The sequence below is a fragment of the Lontra canadensis genome, unplaced genomic scaffold (genome assembly GCF_010015895.1).
Source record: "Lontra canadensis isolate GAN:19392208 unplaced genomic scaffold, GSC_riverotter_1.0 scaffold82, whole genome shotgun sequence".
Lineage (NCBI taxonomy): Eukaryota > Metazoa > Chordata > Mammalia > Carnivora > Mustelidae > Lontra > Lontra canadensis.
In genome coordinates, this window is record NW_022631076.1 from 8,234,628 (window position 1) to 8,254,077 (window position 19,450).

The 19,450-nt window shown below is 44.1% G+C and overlaps 2 protein-coding genes, 1 long non-coding RNA gene and 2 other non-coding genes across 9 annotated transcripts in view; 2 read left to right on the forward strand and 3 right to left on the reverse strand.

Annotated features, from left to right (window-relative positions):
• Positions 1-5,950, forward strand: part of MYO5B (myosin VB) — a 342,886-nt gene extending 336,936 nt beyond the window's left edge. For all 4 annotated transcript variants that reach the window (XM_032882535.1, XM_032882534.1, XM_032882532.1 and 1 more), the window contains exon 39: positions 5,487-5,950. In XM_032882535.1, coding sequence (XP_032738426.1) covers positions 5,487-5,639 — 153 coding nt within the window. In that variant the 3' untranslated portion in view covers positions 5,640-5,950. The remainder of the gene's footprint in view (positions 1-5,486) is intronic.
• On the reverse strand, positions 912-16,066 carry LOC116882233. Its single transcript, XR_004385592.1, has 3 exons — positions 15,915-16,066; positions 12,052-12,242; positions 912-1,021 (listed from the first exon to the last, which is right to left on the reverse strand). It is a non-coding gene; the product is annotated as an uncharacterized LOC116882233 (long non-coding RNA).
• LOC116882270 lies at positions 14,832-14,914 on the reverse strand. The gene has a single exon (XR_004385606.1).
• On the reverse strand, positions 14,992-15,134 carry LOC116882274. Its single transcript, XR_004385608.1, has one exon.
• The window catches only part of ACAA2 (acetyl-CoA acyltransferase 2), a 35,065-nt gene continuing 31,336 nt past the window's right edge, over positions 15,722-19,450 (forward strand). Inside the window, exon 1 of one of the 2 annotated variants that reach the window (XM_032882539.1) lies at positions 15,722-15,834. In XM_032882539.1, the coding sequence (XP_032738430.1) occupies positions 15,819-15,834 (16 nt within the window). In that variant the 5' untranslated portion in view covers positions 15,722-15,818. Of the gene's footprint in view, positions 15,835-15,942; positions 15,974-19,450 lie in introns of those variants that run through there. The other variant, XM_032882537.1, reaches the window with a different exon arrangement.

The window sequence follows — 19,450 nt, forward strand, 5'->3', positions numbered from 1 at the left end:
GGGAACTTAAATCCTTTTAACATCTCTATTGATAACACCTTCCATGGCTTACTTCCTTTTTAGGACCTGGTTATTCTTTGTTGGTCACAGGTGATTATCGTAGAGACACTACCCACCTCACACACTTAGGGGAGGGTGATCCGGTTTATCCTCTTCTCTCTGGTTTCCCCACACCTCCACTTTTTTGGGATTTCTGTGAGCCTGATCACATAGCCCCCTTTCTATCTCTCCCTACCTAGCCCCACCTGATCCTCCCTCCTCCCTCCCCCTGGAATAGTAAGGACTGCTGTCAGGGACGGGAGCCGTGACCACTCTGGCTGCTTCCTGCTGAAACGGAGCGGTGGGCTGTGAGGCAGTTAGAATCAATCCAGGAGTCGGTCCAGGGGCTTACAGTATGGTTCCAGGGGGGCACGATGGCCAGCAAATGGTACATGCATCAGCACGTGCAAAAGGAGAAACATGAAACAAGTTAGGCTCCAAATTATGATAGATTAGATAAGATCCCCAATTACCAATTTTTTCAAATAGATCAGTGGATATCTTGGTTATGTTTAATGGATCACAAATGTCCCCTATTACTTGGGAGACCTTGCAGGAGTTAACTGTAATGTTGTAACAACACACGTGAGGAAATTTTCCACGCCCCGAATGCTGTAGCAATAGAATTGTAAGTGTGACTGTAGCCACATCCCGATGACTCAGAAGGACGGTGACCGTTTCTCCCATTACCCACCGTGGGGAACACCTTGAGGAGATACAACACTTTCTCAATGCCTCCTTAGCCAGCCAATGCACTGTGATCCCAGCATACGAAACCAGGATCAAAAGAAATGGACAAAAGTGAGCAGAGGAGGCAGGAAAAGGGGAGTTGAAACGAGGCTTTATAAAAAAGACACTCAAAAACCTGGAGAATACAGGGGTAGGAGACGCTCTTCCCTCTGGTGTAGTCTTGGGATTTCTCTTCAGAGCGCCTTACACCATGGCCACGCAGAGATCCAGAGATTGAGAAAGTCAGCCGTGTCTAAGGACAAATGAACATTTCAGCCTTGTGTCTAAGGTGAAACCAGAGGCTGAAGGTCAAAAGAAGGATGCCAAGTCAGGTGGAAGGCCGTTCTTCTAAAGGCAACGCAGTAACATGCGGAGCACAGGGAAAGCAGGCAGAGAGGGAGCACCACAGATATCTCGAGAAGGTGGGGTGCTGATTGAAAAGATCCATTCCAGACACAGCCACAGTCTGCTACTGAAAGTAGAGGAAGACTTTCGATGACAAAGAGAAGCCACCGGGTTCTCTGAGTCCCCACGGATTTTTGTGGAGCACTGATAATTTACACGAATCAAAGTACAAGTTCAGAAAGTCTTATTTGGTTTTAAATACTAGTACACACATCAGAGGGAGAATTGGAACCGCTGCTGAGTTGACAGTGGCACTGTTTAAAAGACAAGTCGGAAGTCAAGCCAAAGGTCAAAGAATTTTTGCCACATCAGACTTTGGCGTTGAATTAAGGGCAGAGGGGAAAAAAGGTAGGAGAGGTTGGTCAGATAGTCTCTGCAGAGCCAGAATCAGGTTCTGAGTTGCTTCAGCCACCACTCTCAGTGGCTGGTGACGCTATCAAAAAATTCTGGCTGGTGTTTTGTTTTGTTTTTGCTTTTGTTTTCCCTGTTTTTTTCTGTTTGTTTTGGTTTGGTTTGGGGTTTTTTTTTTTCCTGTTTTTTTTTTGTTTTTGTTTTTGTTTTGCCAGCTGTAGTTTTATGCTCTGTTTCTCCCTAGACAGAGGCTACACAGAGGAAAGGGTGGAATGATTTGTGCCAACTTCCTGTACTTGCACACATCTAATGTGGGATAAATACTCTTTGTTCCTTAAAGCAAACCGTTTGCTTGGGTGATATGGGCAGAACGTGCTGACCTTTAAAAACGTAAATTTGAGGGGATTCTCAAACTCACAGAAGGATTCACAGGATAATGCCTATGAGATGACTACCTTGTTAATTTTAAATAAGTATGCGCACCTTTTGCTGCTGAATTATAAATAATACAGGTATTAACTTTTCTCCATTTTTATACCCTCCTCTCAATCCCTTACAATTTCTTCAAACCCTTTAAAGAGTAGAGCCTGCTGATCTGAGGTTAAGAAATAAAAGGACATTTAAGTGCTACAAAACAATTTTTAAGAGCCTTTTGCCCTTTCACATTTTATGTACACCTTTATAGGCTGTGTGACCGGATTTGTAATAATAAATGCAGCAAGCTGAATTCACTTTTGCACTTCAGTGGTCCTGGAGAGACCATTCTGTTAGGTTCTCAACAGAGCCACCATTTGGGATCTTAAATTAGTAACAGTGGTTGCTTATGTGACTCTAAATGTCCTTTCTTCTGCTAAACTGTTCCCATTATTTCAAGCTACTTTTTCAAACTGTTAAAATTACTTCAAAATTTTGGCCCAGGGCATGTGGGTGGCTCAGTGGGTTAAGCATATGATTCTTGATTTCAACTCTGGGCATGGTCTCAGGGTCGTGAGATCGAGCCCCACATAGAGCACCGTGCTCAGCACTGAGTCTGCTTGAGATTCTCTCCCCCCTGCCCCCCCACATACACAATTCCCTCCTTCCTTCCCTCCCTCTAAATATATATATATATATATACACACACATATATACAAAATTTTGGCCCGCCTTTCATGTGATACCAAACACATGGAGGTTTTTTACTTGACAACTGGAAATTTAGAGTTTTCCATTCATTATCCAGGTTCACCTTTATGCATTCCACAGCCACTATAGAATCGACTCACAGTCCTATGCTCACACAGATTTTGTTCTAAAAATCTGTTTCCCAGCACTTTTCAAATGATCCTGCGTTATTTACTAACCTCAGCCCCACTTGAAGGCTTTAGAAACACAGAGCTATTATGAGTAATAGTCACCTGTGACATGCAAAGGCTTAATGAGTTCATATAAGATCTCTTGTTGGTCTTGGCTAATACAGGATAATGATGAAACTTCTAGAAAGTTACAACATACCAAATGTTACCACTGCCTAGTGGTGAGTTTTCCTAAGGAGGAAAAAAATTTTGATAGCTTAAGCTAGTAGGCGATGGCCTGTATTTTTACAAGATCGGGATGTATTGATTTTCCTCTGGGCAACACTCATAGCTAACTAGTCTCCGTGGCTTTCATGTAAGGATGTCTCCACCTGGGTTCCTGGTTCAGAGGTTGATGGGATGTGAACCAACAGAAGGAACAAAGGAGCGTTAGCCGCCCACACGGGACTCACCTGGTGCCAGAGACCATTCTCTGCTTTACCCTAGTTAACTCTTTATCATTCATCACCTCTGCTAGGGAACCACTTGTTTTCTGTATACCTTCTATGTTTTGTGTTACTCATTACTGCTTTTGTGTGTTTTTAGTTTTTGTAGTGTACCACTGTGATTCCCTACTTTCCTTTTTTGTGTACTTTTTTATCACCCTGCTGATCACAACTAACATCTTAAACTTGAAACCACCTAATTTAAATAATCCCAATTTAGGTCAATAGTACACATGTTCTGCTGCTACATACATACCTCTATCTCTCTCTCTGCCACTATGTTGTTGCTGCCACATCTGCTGTATATGATGTTCCTACTAACAGAAATGCTTAACTGTTTTCTGCATCTGCGTAAATTATGTAAGAAGGAGCTATAAGCAGAATTACAAGGCTGGCTGTGTTCTTTATTTCTTCCTATAGCCTCAAGTTACTGTCTAGTGTCCTTCTGTGTCAGCCTGCAGGACTTTTTATGATTTTGTTTTCGTTTTGACAGAGAGAGACACAGCGAGAGAGGGAACATAAGCAGGGGCAGAGGGAGAGGGAGAGGCAGGCTTCCCACTGAGCAAGGAGCCCTATGCGGGACTCAATCCCAGGATCCAGAGATCATGACTCGAGCTGAAGGTAGACACTTAACGACTGAGCCACTCAGGCGCCCCTGCAGGACTTTCTTGTCGATGTGGAAGTGACTTAATTTCTCCTTTATTCCTGAAGGATAGTTTTGCTGGTTATAGAGTTTTTGGCTAAGAGTTTCTTTTAGGACTTTAAATAGGTTACCCCATGCCTTCTGGCCTCTGTGGTTTCTGATGAAAAATCTGTTTGTAATCTTGAGGATACCTTGTAAGTGAGGAGTCCTTTCTCTCTCGCTGTTTTCAAGAGTCCCTCTTTGTTGTTGGGCTTTGATAATCTGACTATAATGTGTCTCAGTGTGAATGTTTTTTATCCCATTTGGATTTTTTTTTTTTTTCCCTGCTTGGAGTTGAGAGTCTTGGGGAAGGGGAACAGGTATACGTCTTTCGGATGTTTTCGGCCATTATGTCTTCAATATTTTGCTGCCCTTTTCTCTTTTCCTCTTCTGGGACTACTATGAGGTATATGTTGGTATGCTTTCTGGTGTCCCACAGGTCCCTCAGGTTCTGTTTACTTTTATCCATTTTATTTATCTGTTCCTCAAACTGGATAATTTCAATTGCCTTATCTTCAAGTTCACTGATCATTTCTTCTGCCTGCTCAAGTCTGCTGTTGAACCCCTTTAGTGAACTGAAAAGTTTCATTTGAGTTATTATACTTTTCCTAAAATGTTTGGGTCCAAATTAGGTGGGGGGGAAGGAGGGTTGTGTCCCTTTAAATCTTCCACTTGATGCCATTGGAGGAAGGCACTGTATCCCAAGAGAAGGTGTAATCAAGGCAGGCATCTGTGCCCATCCATTAGGAAACATGAGACGAAGGGCAGGAACTCAGATTTTGGAGGACAAGTTCCCACTGCCGGGCCTGCTGCACCGGCTGGCTTCTTCCAGAGTGTGGGCCTCTGTCCCTCAGCTGCACAGGGGCTGGAGACTTGGGTTAGCGGCCGGTTCACATAGACTGCTCCCTTAGCAGAGATAAGCAACCTCCCCCTTCTTCAGGTCCTGCTGGTCCCAAATGTCTAATCAGGTTCCAGAGTTCCAAGATATTTGAGAGCAATTGCTTTTTCCAGCTCAGTGGCTGCTTCAATGGAGGGACTGAGGCCCAGTGCTTTCACTCTGCCATTTTGTGTGATGTCCCTCTCCCCATTCTGGTTTACAGATGAGGAAACTAAGGCATAGATAGGTTCAGGAATTTGCCCACCAGATCAGAGCTCAGGCTGTCTGCCCTCAGAGCCTGTGGTCTTAACCCCTTCACTATAGTACCTCTCCACACGATTTGCACCTGAAATGTATTTTTCTATTCTCCTTTAGCTGGAAAATTTATTTTAAAGACTGCCAGAATTTGGGGAGAGCTTAAGGTCATCTGGATTCCAACAAGCTGAAACCAGGGCTGCTCTCCCTGCCAAATGCCACAGGGACAGGGAGGCCATGTTCTCCCAAAGCCCACCCTAATTGTCTTAACAAATATTTTCATAATACAGGCTACTTCACTTTTGTGAGTTTCTCTAAACCAGCTCTTTTGGGGGTGGCCTTTCATGTGATTGTCGTCTCCCTCACAGGCACAGCTACAAGAGCGGAATGACCCTCAGCAGCTGCTGTTAGACTCCAAGCACATGTTTCCCGTCTTGTTTCCATTCAACCCATCCTCGCTGACCATGGACTCAATCCACATCCCGGCCTATCTGAACCTGGAGTTCCTCAGCAAGGTCTGACGAGGCGCAGCCCCCGCCCCCGCCCGTGGCTCCATTTCCAGTGAGGGCAAGAAGGAAGCCTCTTATATATGGTGAAGTGAGGGGTCTGTTAAATCTGTAAAAGACTGAGAGCCTGTACAGAGTGCTGAACGATACGAAATAAGACACATTTGGCATTATTTTTTTGTACGTACTGCTCAGAATAAAAACACTTGAAGTATGGAAGATTTTTTTTTAAGTATATGATTTCAGTGTAAGCAAATACATGTTAAAATCCTCTCCCGCCACCCAGCAGCCCCCATGGCCCATATAAAAGGTGTCAGTCTTTAAAATGGAAACTGCCCAGTTTTGATCTTTGCATGTAACTGGAGGGTGCCCAAAGTAAAATAATATGAAAAATATGCCACGTAAGTTGCCTTCAAAGGACCTAGAACAAATAATGGTACTAATAACATGAAGCTGTCGCACAGTGGGGCCATCTCCTGAGGTCTACAAACCACCGGTGCAAATGAGTTTGTGGGGAGATGTTCGAAGAACAAAAATACAGGGCTTGGGCCTTCTGAGAAGTTTTTCGAAAGTATTCTGAAAGCCTGGTGATGCAGAGACAGTGGTATAACTAACCTCCAAACATTCTGAGGACAGGTTTCTAAAGCAAAATTAGAAGACTCTGTCCCACGTATGCTTAAACCCTTTTTGCATAGTCTTGGGTTTATGGAAGAGTCCTGCTTAAAATGCTCCGGTCCCAAACTTAAAGTGTGAGCAACATGGAAAGACAGTCTTTGTTTCCCTGTGCTTCCTGAGTCCACAAAACTTTCACAAAAATCTACGTAATCTAAATATTAGAAAAGAATACCAACTTTGGTTTTATTTACAGATAAAAAAACCAAACAAGTCAGTATGAAAGCCTGTAATCCCTTAACGCCATAAAACTTCCAATAAGAACATCATATAATGCACTATAATTCCAGGTAACCAGAAACAGTAAAGGAAAATGAACTTGAGAATCCAATTATTTGAAAAACATTTTCTAAATATTCAGTTCAGGGATTATTATCGTCCAAAAGTCTTTTTGGGTTTGTATGTGTGTATAAGTGTATGTTCTTTTTAAAGAGTGAGAGTAGCTTAGGTCAACACTCCCTTTTCAGTTTATTTTGAACATTTTTTATTTTTTATTTATTTTTTAAAGATTTTATTCATTTATTAGAGAACACAAGCAGGGGGAACAGCAGATGAAGAGGGAGAAGCAGACTCCCATGGAGGAGGGAGCCCGATGTGGGGCTCCATCCCAGGACCCTGGGATCATGACCTGAGCCAAAGGCCAATTCTTAACCAACTGAGCCACCCAGGCACCCGTTTTCAACAATTTTTAAATTTACCACATAAACACGGCAAATACCTCTGCTTTGAAAAAAGGATTAAAACAGTTTTCAGTGAAATATGACAGCCAATTTTATGTTCGCTGCTTTTATAGGATTTTTCCTTGCCTCTTCAACAGTAGGCATTCAATTAGAAAACCCTGCATATTCTCTACACCCACTTTTTGGTGATTTTTTTCCATCTTTCTTTTTTTTTTTTTAAGATTTTATTTATTTATTTGACAGAGATCACAAGTAGTCAGAGAGGCAGGCAGAGAGAGAGAGGAAGAAGCAGACTCTCCGCTGAGCAGAGAGCCCTATATGGGGCTCGATCCCAGGACCCTGAGACCATGACCTGAGCCGGAGGCAGAGGCTTTAACCCACTGAGCCACCCAGGCACCCCTTTTTTCCGTATTTCTAATAGATAACAGTATGTTGCTCCCATGACCAGAACAGATGGTAATTGCAAAACTGAGAAGAGCCTCTATATGACATTAAGAAGATTACCCCATGAATGGCAGGTAGAACATCCCCTATGCACACACATGCACATGCACACACTTACACACGCAAGCACCACCTGTCCATCAGCCAGCCAACTCCAAAAGCTCCTGGAAACACCGCACACCCCAAGACCCGAATGGTCCTGTGTCCATTTGGCTCCACTTGCTCTGCCGTTCTTGGGCCTGCTGGGGCACAAGGCCCAACGCCTAGGCCGACTCTGGAGCATCCTGTCCAAATCTACAACCCCAGCATGACATGTCCACGGAAACCATGGCGGGCCGCTCTCAGGTATCCGCAGAGCTGTGCCTGTCCCCCTTTCGCCGGGTACAGCTATGTCCTCTGAAACCCAAAATGCACCCCCTCAGCTCACACAGTGAATTCCTTGGGAAGGCCAGTCTGTGGGTCTGTGGCTACCTCTTTTTAAAGTCGTTTATTAAGTATAATTTGCTTGATGTTGCACTTTAGTTTAAAACTGAGCCTTCATGTAAGGACTGACCTTCATCTTCAAGATAACCCCAAATGGCCTTGTTTAGTGTTGAGGAGTCTGAAAAGCAGTGATTCTATAAATGCAACGGCTTTGCTGTCCTTACATTGTGTCTTATACCCTCACTCTTTCCATTTCCATGGGTCACTACTGCTGTCACTGTTAATCATAGGTGCCAAGGACTCATTCAATAAAATCTTGGCAATTAGAATAAATGTGGCAGCGGAGAGGGGAGGGCGGTATGAATAGTCCTTTTCCAGGAGAGAGGGGCATTTCACTGGAGCTGTACTTCGTAAGAGTACTAACAACAGAGAAATAACAGCGACTGGTTAATGCTTGGGTCATTCCTGTTTAACTTAACACTTGGAGACTGAAAAGAAGCACCTTTAGAGAAACTTTAATCACTTATTTGCATTTTTATTCTTTGCTTTTTTAAAGCTAAACATTTTCTGACCTCATGAAATCAATGACTTTGTGTAACTTAATTCAACACCAAGGTCTGACCTCAGTCCGCACTGGATACCTGTCTCTCCTTTTTATTTAAAATTTAGTGGACACCCTCTCTCACCACGTGCCTTGGGCAGTTACTAAGATAACTGACTTGTCAATTATTTCTCGGAAACAAGAGTTGCAGAGGGAAGAATTTTAATGTTCAACATCATGGTGGAGTTTTCCTTTGTCTCTTGAAACATTAAGAGCATTTTAACGATTATTTAAGAATCAAATATTTATAAACAGCCTGTGTTTTCAGTATCACGGGGGACCTCTGTTTGCTGGTAGTAATGCAGATTAATCACTATTGCTGGAGCTGGGAAGTGCGCTCCCTCTATGCGTTCTCCCTGGGTCTTCACAGCTGCAGTTTGCTCTGTGGCATCTGAACAGCAGATGAGACCCAAACTTTATGTAGTTTGTTTCTCTGCTTTCCAAGGGGCATGTCTGTAGGAGCTCCTTCCCTTGATTTTCCTATACTCAAAATTTTCAGGCTTTTGTAAAAACAAGACAAAAGAGAAACCCAGGAACTTGGAACACTTAGGAAAAATTTAACCCTGCTACCATCAATTCACCACTCTTAGGCATCAAGATTATAGGAAATAAATTAGAATTCATTTCTTCTGCCTACAACATAGGTAACGGTTGTCATACATTTGACCTCCTTCTAGGCAGCAGGGGTATCCGGAATTGAAGCACTTGTCTCCTGCCTAGGGGACTGGACGGTCACTACAGTGTGACAGCATGGGGGCGGGTCCCTGTCCTTTTTCCTCCTAGAGTATTCCTAGGCAGTTTCTCAAATTAATTTGCTGCATGAGCCGAATAGCCAAAATTCATTTTTTTTTTGCACACATTGGTGCCATAATTAGAGAATTAGGGGGTATAGAAAAATTAGAGGTTAATGGCAATGACAAATATAGGACTGTTCTTTCCTCTTATTAGGTTGATACTAAATATTGGTTTTCCTAAAGAAATTTCTAATTCTAATAAAGCAATCAATCATATTATTTTAAGCTACTTTCTAAGATGATACTATATCAGAATAACCCAGATTTGGATATAACGTTTTGCCGGCAACCATTATTTAGATGAAAGACTGCTTCTCCGAAGAGGGTTCCCATCATAGGCCGGAGTAAATCTAACATTGTAAGAAGAAATACTACTGATAAAAATATTTTTTCATTTTGGTCGCCTGGGTGGCTCAGTGGGTTAAGCCACTGCCTTCGGCTCAGGTCATGATCTCAGGGTCCTGGGATCGAGCCCCGCATCGGGCTCTCTGCTCAGCAGGGAGCCTGCTTCCTCCTCTCTCTCTGCTTGTGATCTCTGTCTGTCAAATAAATAAATAAAATCTTTAAAAAAAAATATTTTTTCATTTTGAACAAATCTGTAAAGTACACCTTTGTTTATAGAAAAAGATGCTTGTATTAGTTACTATAATATTCAGCTGTGGATAAAAATTTGTGGAAATAAATACTTTTGAAGAAAGTGGTGTGCCAAATCTAAATGAAATTTAAAACTGCAGCTATATATCGGCTGAAAAGCTTATTTTTAATGCCTGCTTGAGAAATTTGATTCTAGGGGCCTACATTCAAACATGGATCATGATCACTTAAACCAGGGGTTGGCAAACTTCTGCCTGTAGGTAGGGGGTGGGGAGCAACTTTCCCGTAAAATAACAAGACTTATTGAGCAATTGCCTCAGAGCCACAGAATTCAAACACAGTAGTTTGGAAGAGGAAAAGATGAGTAGATCAATGGCATGGGACACAGAGCCTAGGGACAGACTCAGTCACATGTATAACTTTGCATATGTATAAAAAAAAGATAGTGGGAAAATATTTACAAGATCTGTATGGAGTTTATAACATAAGTGAAACATTGACAGCCTAGAGAAATTATATCAAGTTTGCGGATAAGAAGACTTATCCACAAATACCACAAAACTGTGGTCGGTTGTCTCCAAGTTGATCTACACAAAGAACCAAAAAAAATCTCAACAGTATTTTTGTGGGGGAAATCAACAAACTTATTCTAAAATTGATAGGGAAGTGCCAAGACCCAATGATAAGGAAGACCTTCCTTAAAGGGAAAACTTTCCCAACAAGTACCAAGACTTAATATAAAACTTTAGTAATTAAGATGTGAGATGTGTAGAAATGGTACAGACCAGTTATCCCCTGGAACAGAATAGAGAGCCCAGAAACTAAACATATATACAGAAACACGGGTAGGCTGTTTCTTACCTATAAGAGCACACACCAAAATCACCTGGAAATCTTTGAAACCTAGGTCAGCAGCCCCACCAGTAGGTATAGGTTAAGGTTTCTCCAGGGACGGTGCCCTTAAACACTCATCACTAGGAACCACCATGAAACACTTCATGATATAGAAATACTGGTCGGAGAAAAGTTGCCTCTAAAAAAAAAAAAAAAGTTACCTCTAAAAGTTACCAACCTCCATGGAGTGCCTGGGTGGCTCAGTCAGCTGGGCATCTGCCTTGGGCTCGGGTGATGATCTCAGGGTCCTGGGCTGGAGCCCCTCATTGGGCTCCCTGCTCAGCAGGGAGTCAGCTGCTCCCTCTGCCCCTCCCCCTTGCTCATGCACACACGGGCGCTCTCTCAAAAACCTTAAAAAAATAATAAAACCCAACCTCCTACCTAAGGATGGACTCACCTCTCTTCTGGGTGGCTGATGGAAGAATAAGGTCACTCTTCAGGAAACCCTTCCCCTCACACCCAGAGAGGTCTAGGCTTACCATCAAGCCGTCCACAGGAAAACTGTCCACGAAGGGTCAAATTTCACACATGACACACTTAACTACTTAGAGTTGAGAGAGCAAAGAAGCCCAACATCGGGGACCTGGTCTGGCACTTAGGGCGAGGCCTGGTGGTATGAGAAGCTGGACTGGCCCTCCCAGCCAGGCCAGGGTGTCCTCCCCTGGGGCCCAATCTCACAAGACACCAACATCAGGCAAGGCTGCTCTGTGCCTATGATGAAATGAGACAACATTTGACTGAAGACCACTTAATAGTTTTGTCTAAGTAGAGACAAGACCATGGGCAAATCACTTGATTCCAACCCAGGCTCTCCCAGCCAATAGGAGTGAACGCAGCCTCACCAGCAGCCAAGTCTAGCTTGGAACTGCTTCTTCCTAGATAGGATTATATCATCCAAAGAATTGTCCCTACTTCCAGACAGAATGCGACCCCTCCACACCCCTATATGTGACATTCCCCAGGCACTCCTGGCTGCCCTCCAATAAAGGAAAGGGGAAAACAAATGGTTAAATGATAGAGATCACAGTCAGCAGGATATGAGTCTCCAACAGTTTGCAACTGTCTTAATGATTTATAAGAAAAAAGCAATCTCTAGAAACCTATAGACTCAATCTCCCTAACATCACCCTCCCGTCCACAGGATAGAAAATTTCATATACAGTCCCTTCTCACACCGCAGTGCAGCTCTTTCTGCCCATGGGTCCCGTCCTCGTGCTTTGATAAAACCACCTTTTCACTCCAAAGACATCTCAAGAATTCTTTCTCAGCCATGGGCTCTGAACCCCACCACCCCACCACTCCAAACCACATCAATAAATACCCACCTTCCCCCATTTGAACATGGTTTCGTGCAGACATGATGCCTACAGCTGTAGCAACCAAAAGCCTGGATATTTGATGACACGGTAATACTTGGAGGCTTCTTGTTATGTGAAACAATAAAAAACCTTATTGTTTAAGCCATTTTAAGTCTTCTGTTATTTGCAGCCAAAAGCAGCCCAACTGATAATTAGCCCTAAAGGAAAAATAAGCCTTTATTTAACACAGCAACTACGATGGCAAAAAAAATATTAGAACTGAGTTACTTTCAAACCCAAATCAAGTCCAAGGTTTCCGTTATATGTAATGTAATAACTTAATTCCTACACCTAGAATAGTACGTGCTCTGTATCATCCTTGAGAGGATTAAAAAAAAAGTTACTCCTATTGTTTCCCGCAGGAACTCTGGCTGGGGAAGCATGAACATTTACTGCTGACACACTGCCTCACCTCTCCACCTACCTGAAATCACTTTATCCCCCCCATCTCCCCCCACACACACCCTCCCCTGCAGAAAAAAGGAAATAAATCTTCAGAACCTAAGCCACCATACACTGGAAAATACAGAAAGTCATCCTTAACAGGATTTCTTCCCAAGTACTTTTATTTCTTCCTCCAAGGAAGATTCATTTAACATTCACCTCCTTTCATTTTGTGTAACAGAGACCTTAGCTAATGATACCTGTCAGCTTCTCTATCCCCACTCCTATATTTCCATATCCTCTGAGTCCTGAAGACAACAGACCTTGGGCATTTGAGAATCACATGTTCAAAATTCTAATTCAGCAATTTCTAGATTTGAGGTCTTGGCAAGGTCTTTGGTTTCTCTGAGGCTAAGCTTCATCATTTATAAAATGAGAGGGGAAAAAAAAAAACCACCTATCTCATGGGGTTGTAGACTGTCCCTCAGTCAGGATTTGTCCGATATATGTGAATTGTATATTATTCCATTTTATAGGATTATTATAACACCTGGGTATAAAATTTATAAACACCATATGTAAGGGCCTGGCACAATGCTGGGCACACAGTATCCAAAAAATGGTAGCTTTTATTATTACTCCCTGCTCATCATCCAGAAGATGCAGGTAAAAAAAATCATCTGGTAGGTGAGAAGCTTTGATCTCAGTCAGAATTCTATTGACTACACATACTCGTTGTGGGAAAGTAGTTTATATATTTTTAAAAGTTAATAGCCCTCAGAGCTTACCTATATATTGAATCAGCTATCCATTTCCTGCATTCATTCCATTTAAAGTGACAGAAAGGAGAAAAGGAATAAATCTGAGGGTCAAATTGCAGTAGATCGCAAGAAAAGCAGAACGATGGGCAACAAGGAGGTAGAAGGCAGGAAGGGGAATAAAGTGATTTTTTGTGATGATGGACATGTTTTAATTATAGTTTTATAGCCGATGATAGAACGGGTTACAAGAGTGTATACACTTGTGAAATTCAACCAATTTAAGATTTTCACGTATGGCCACATGTAAATTCTGCCTTAAGAAAAACCAGAAATAAATATTGATATCTAATAGGACCAAAGCCAAGTGTTCCCAGAGTAGTGTATAACTTAACCCTTTCATCTGCCATTTCACTTTCCTCCATTTCAGTGACCCAAGGTCACCTGCAGCTAAGCAGGGTCTGGGAAGCCAAGGATTCTTCTCAGGTGTCAGGACAATAGTAGCCTTAAGGCTATGTCACAATACCAAGGCATTCACCTCACTTCACGTCATCAGGTAGGCATTTTATCACCTCATATCCTCATAACAATGTTCAGTACAAGAAATACTGGGGCTTCTGGGTGCCTCAGTTGGTTAAGCATCTGCCTTCCACTCAGGTCATGACCCCAGGGGTCCTAGGATGGAGTCCCACCTAGGGCTCCCTGCTCAGCGGGGAGTCGGCTTCTCTCTCTCCCTCTGCCCCTCCCTCTGCTTGTGCCCTTGCTCTTTCTCTCAAATAAATAAAATCCTAAAAAAAAAAAAAAAAAAAGGAAAGATAAAGACCACGTTCATGTAACTTTTCTTTTCTTTTTGTTTTGAAAGAAAGAGAAAACAGGGGCAGGGGCAGAGAGTAAGAGAGAAAGAAAATCTTAAGCAGGTTCCACCCCTAGATGGGAGCCTGAACCACGGCCCCATCTTACCACTCCCAGATCATGACCTGCGCCAAAATCAAGAGTCAGAGGCTTAACTGACTGAGCCACCCAGGCGCCCCCCACATAACTTTTATTACGGTATATTATTGTCTTATTATTGCTATTAATCTCTTACTGTGCCTAAATCATAAACTTTATCATTGATATGTACATACAGGAAAAAAACCCGGGGCTTGGCACTATCTGGTTTCAGGCATCCCCTAGGGGTCTGGGACCATGTCTTCCTCCCCTTCCCCCATTCGGAGGTGAGGGGCAGAGACTACTGTATTAAGTTGTGCATTAGGAAAATAAGGTAGTTTGGTGTTAGATGTGATATAACAAATATACCAAAACGTTAACAACTGCAGAATACAGGTGGTGGATGTATGGGTGTTCTCTGCAGAAATGTTTCCACTTCTCTGTATGTTCAAATGTTTTCATAAAGAAAAGGATGGACTTACACCTTGCAAGAAGGCTACAGGAGCCTGAAAGCGGGAGTCAAGGGCAGGCACGCCCTGAGGGTACACAGAAAACCTCGAGGTAATCAGCCGCAGCTTCTTCGCAGCTTCGCAGGCACAGGAACCGCCCGCGACACACACACCGCGCCCACCTCCACCCACTCCCGGCCCCCGCGCCGCGGCCGTGCTGCTCGCCCGGTCTCAGTCCGTTCTCAGCACACACTCCATCACCTGGTTCCGAGAACTCAGATTGCGCAGTGGTCACGTCATCATCGACCAGGGCTCACAGTCACAGCGGCGGAGGCCTCCCTAACTCTCCCTCCTCTCCAGTCTAGCCTGCTGCCCCTCATTTCCCCGCCCCGGTCCCCAGCCACACTTCGCTTGACGCATTTTCATAATCCTCTCGGGCTCCAGGCCAGCGGCGCCGCCAGCAACGGGGCCTGATCATATAAGGAAAATACTGCGAGCTCATGTGCGGGATACCCTGGGGACTCCCCGCCTTCCGACACTCGCTGCACTCCCTCGCACTGCAATCGCCCCCGCCCCGCTCGCCCTTCCGCCCGGTCCCCACCTCCACCCGGCGCCCTGCCCTCCGGCCCCTCTCAGGCCCCGCCGCCCTCGGCCTCTCCGCGCAGCCGCACCGCGCAGCCTGCGACAGAGGCTCAGCCAATCCCCTCGCGGCGACCTCGCGCCCGGCCCACCCGACTTCCGGCCCCGCGCCCCCTGCCCTCGAGTCCCTTCCACATGGGGGGGCGTGTTGGTGTCGGGAAGCCTGGTCCAGTGACTAAGGCGATCCAGTGCGGGGTGAAAGGGAACGTTCAGTACAGGATTATGGGGCGGGTTATGGAGGCCAGGGACAGGAGGGACAAGGGCAGAGTCAAGTCATTGTCTCTCTGGGGAAAAGAGAGGTAAAGTCTTTAAAGACGAGAGTGAGGAGGAAATGCGCTGGCAAGGAACGCTCTCTTCTGCAAGGCCCGGCTGCTGTCAGGGTTGGGGTGCTCACACGGAGGGTGGCGTCTCGCCCGGGGGCGACGAGCACCGACCGGCCAGAGAGGCGGGAAGTGGGTGAAAGGGCGGGGGCGGGGCCTCGCGGGTCGCCGCCCCTGGCTTTAAGGCAGGGAGGCGGGCAGGGGCCCCTCCTCATCGCTGGAGAGGAAGCCTGCGTTCGTCCCCGCTCGCAGCCATGGCCCTGCTCAGAGGTGAGCGTCGGTGGTGTCTCTATTGGCGGGAGGTTGGGGGGAATTGATGAAAGCCCAACCCGAAGGATTCCCCCGGGTACTTGTAAGGCACTAGCGACAGCGACTCCAATGCAGTTTCCAGCTGAGGGTCGAAACCAAGGTTTGCTTCTGACCTTGAAGGTCATTTCCCTTCTTCGCGCAGACCACCCCTCCCGCGCCCGGTGTTTTGCAGCAGTTAGGAAAACTGGGGCGGCGCCGGAAGCACCGGGCGGCCTGGGGCGGGGGGCTGCTTCGCAGAGGAGCCCCCGCCTCTAACCAGGTCTGGGATGCAGAATCTTGTGGGGACGCACTGACGGTTCCTTGGGGTCTCCGGGGAATTTCTGCCCCAGTGACCTGCTCCGCCACATGCTTCGTGGCATTCTGTTGGAAGACCAGCTTATTCCCTTTCCCTTCCATTACTTTAAGTTGACTCTAGGAAAGTGCAATCACTAAGTACATAAATTTAGGGTTACCACCTTTTTAAAAAAAGAATTATAAACTCTCGTCTCATAACAATGGTCACAGTCAATAGAACTTTAATTTTCAGGAACAAGAACCAGTACCCCAGGGGTTTTTGTTTTGTTTTGTTTTGTTTTGTTTTCTTTTTTAGCATGCAAACCGTTGCACCCAGGGAATCCTTCTCTTACTGCTGTTTCTCTTTTTGGGATTGTTTGTATATCCTTTCAAGGCAGCTAAGCGTGCCTGCCAGATTAATCTAGAAACTGCAATGGATGCTGTAGCAGCAGCTTCTGATTGCTGTGTGTCAGTGCTCTAATTAAATGAGGTGATATTTACTCTGAGACAGACAGGAAGGCAGTGTTCCTGTTTTGCATTCTAGTGGGATTTTTTTTTCCTGTGCTGTCACGTCAGCACACCTTGCAAGTCCCTTGGTAACCAGTAATCTTTATACTGTCTCCATAGTTTTGCCCTTTCCAGGTGGCATATAGTTAGAATCACAATCTGTAGCCCTTTTAGATGGGCTTCTTTCACTTACCAGTATGCATTTAAGCTTCCTCTGTGTGTTTTCTTGACTTGACAGGTCATATTTATTTTTATTGCTGAATATGTGTTGTATGGCTGTGCCACATCCATTCACCTATTGAATGACATCTTGGATTCTTACAAGTTTTGGCAGTTCAGAATAAAGCTGCTGTAAACATTCGTGTGCAGGTTGTGTGGACATGAGTCTTCGGCTCATTTGTATAAATGCACAGGAACAGTGATTCCTAGATCATGTGGATAGGGTAGGTTTTGTTTTAGTTTTATAAGGAACAGCCAAACTGTCTTCCAAAGTGCTTGTCTTTTGCATTCCCAGAGGCAACGAGTTTCTTTTGCCCTGCATCCTCGCCAGCATTTGGTGGTGTTGGTGTTTTGGATTTTAGCTATTCTAATAGTTGTGTCGTGCTATCTTGTTGTTATTTTAATTTGTATGTCCCCGAGGACGTAGGATGTTGTGTATATTTTCTTACGGCTATTTGCCATCTTTATATCATCTTTCGTGGGGTGTGTTAAGCTTTTTTTCTTACCCACTTTTCATGGGTTGTTGGTTTTCTTCTGTTGAATTTTAAGATGTATATGTGGTGAGGGAGCAGAAGGCTAAGTGGAAGACGAAGCATACGCCGACAGCCTGCAACCTCCCCCCAGCCCCCACTCCTGGATGGGACCTGTGTGATGTTGTTCCAGGAATCTCCCAACTGTCATCTCGTTAATATCTTGCTAGAGGGGAAGACAACCTGAACTTGTGGTACCTTGTCGGTTGGTCCTCTTTAGCATATGAAAGTTCTTTTGAAACCTCCCAATCCCTTACAACTCCCAAGGGGAAAATCAGCCACTTTTTTTTTTTTTTTTAAAGATTTTATTTATTTATTTGACTGAGAGAGAGATCACAAACAGGCAGAGGGGCAGGCAGAGAGAGAGGACAAAGCAGGCTCCCTGCCCAGCAGAGATCCCAGGACCCTGAGATCCTGACCCGAGCCAAAGGCAGAGGCTTAACCCACTGAGCCATCCAGGTGCCCCAGTCAGCCCCTCCTTAAGACACAGCAGCTGTTCTGCACAGAGCCCTGTCCCCTATGCTTTAATAAACCACCATTTTGCACCAAAGACTTCTTGGTTCTGGACCTCACCCCACCGAAACTCTCCTATATTCCCAAACCACACCATTTCTGTATATTGAATACCAGTCATTTAATCAAATAAGTGTGTTTTAAATATTCTCAGTTTGTAGCTTGTTCCTTTCATTTCCTTCTATGCGTCTTTTGCAGAGCAGAATTTTTTAATTTTAATGACATTCACCTTTCCACATTTTTCGTTCATGGATCAAACTTCTGGTGTTGAATCTAAAAAGTTATCACCAAGCCCACGGTCACCTAGATTTTATCCTATATTATCTTGTAGAAGTTTTATAGTTTTGCATTTTACATTTAAGTTTGTGAGCCATTTTGAATTAATTGTTGTGAAAGGTTTAAGGTCTGCGTCTAGATTTTATTTTTTAATTAATTTATTACTTTATTTTTGCACGTGGATGTCCAGTTGCTCCAGCACCATTTGCTGAAAAGACTGCCCTCTCTGCATTGAGTTACCTTTGTTCTTTGTCAGACTTTGAGATTCTGCCCATGTTTTTTTGTTCTCTCTTCTTCAGATTGTAAAATTTCTGTGTCCATATGTTCAAAGTTTCTGAATCTCTCATTTCCATTCTTCTGTGAGACCCATTCAGTGGATTTTTTTATTTCAGATACCTTTCAGTTTTAGAATTTCCATTTCTTTTTTTTAACAGTTTCTGTTTCTTTACTGAGATGGCCTATCCTTTGTTATAAGCTTACTTTCCTTTATATCCTTGAGCATAGTTAGAAAATCCTTGTCTGCTAATTCTAACATTTGGGTCATCTTGGGGTTAGTCTCTGTTGATTGTCTTTTAAGAATGAATCATTAAGAAATATAAAATAAATCATATTTTCTTGGCTCTTCATATGTGCATTAATTTTGGACTGTAGCATGAACGTTGCATATGAAACATTGTAGTACGCCCGATTCTGTTATGTTCTTCCAAAGCTTGTTAATTTATTGATTGGTTGGTTGGCTGTTTAATTTGCAGGCAGTTAATTCAGCTGAACTTGGAATCGGTGTAAACTGTTTCCCCGGGAGCGGGCAACAGTTCAAATCTAAGTTCAGTTCTGTTAGCCTTAGCTAAGGTGTTTGTAGGTCATGGTTAAAGGGCCAGCCAGATACTTAGGCAGAGTTCATGTGTATGATTTGGGCTCTTGCCTGTGGTCCTTTCCTTTCCCACTTTCATTCTTATTTACCAGTGGCTGTGGTTGCCATGAACTCAGTTCTCTGAGTCTTCAAGCCAGTAAGACTGAGTTTCTGAGTTCTAGCCATTCACAGAATGTGGACCGTTTGCTTTAAAGTCAGAGGCTATAAATAAATTGAACACTCACCCTGTACTGTTCCCTTCTTCCACATCTCCTCCATACCTGCCTAGTTTTGTTCATTTTCCAAGGCTGACGGGTAGTCATTTTTCTATACCCTCATTGTTATGAGGTGGTCAGATAGGAGCCATGACCACAATCAGGCTGTAATGAAATTAGGAAGAAGACATGGG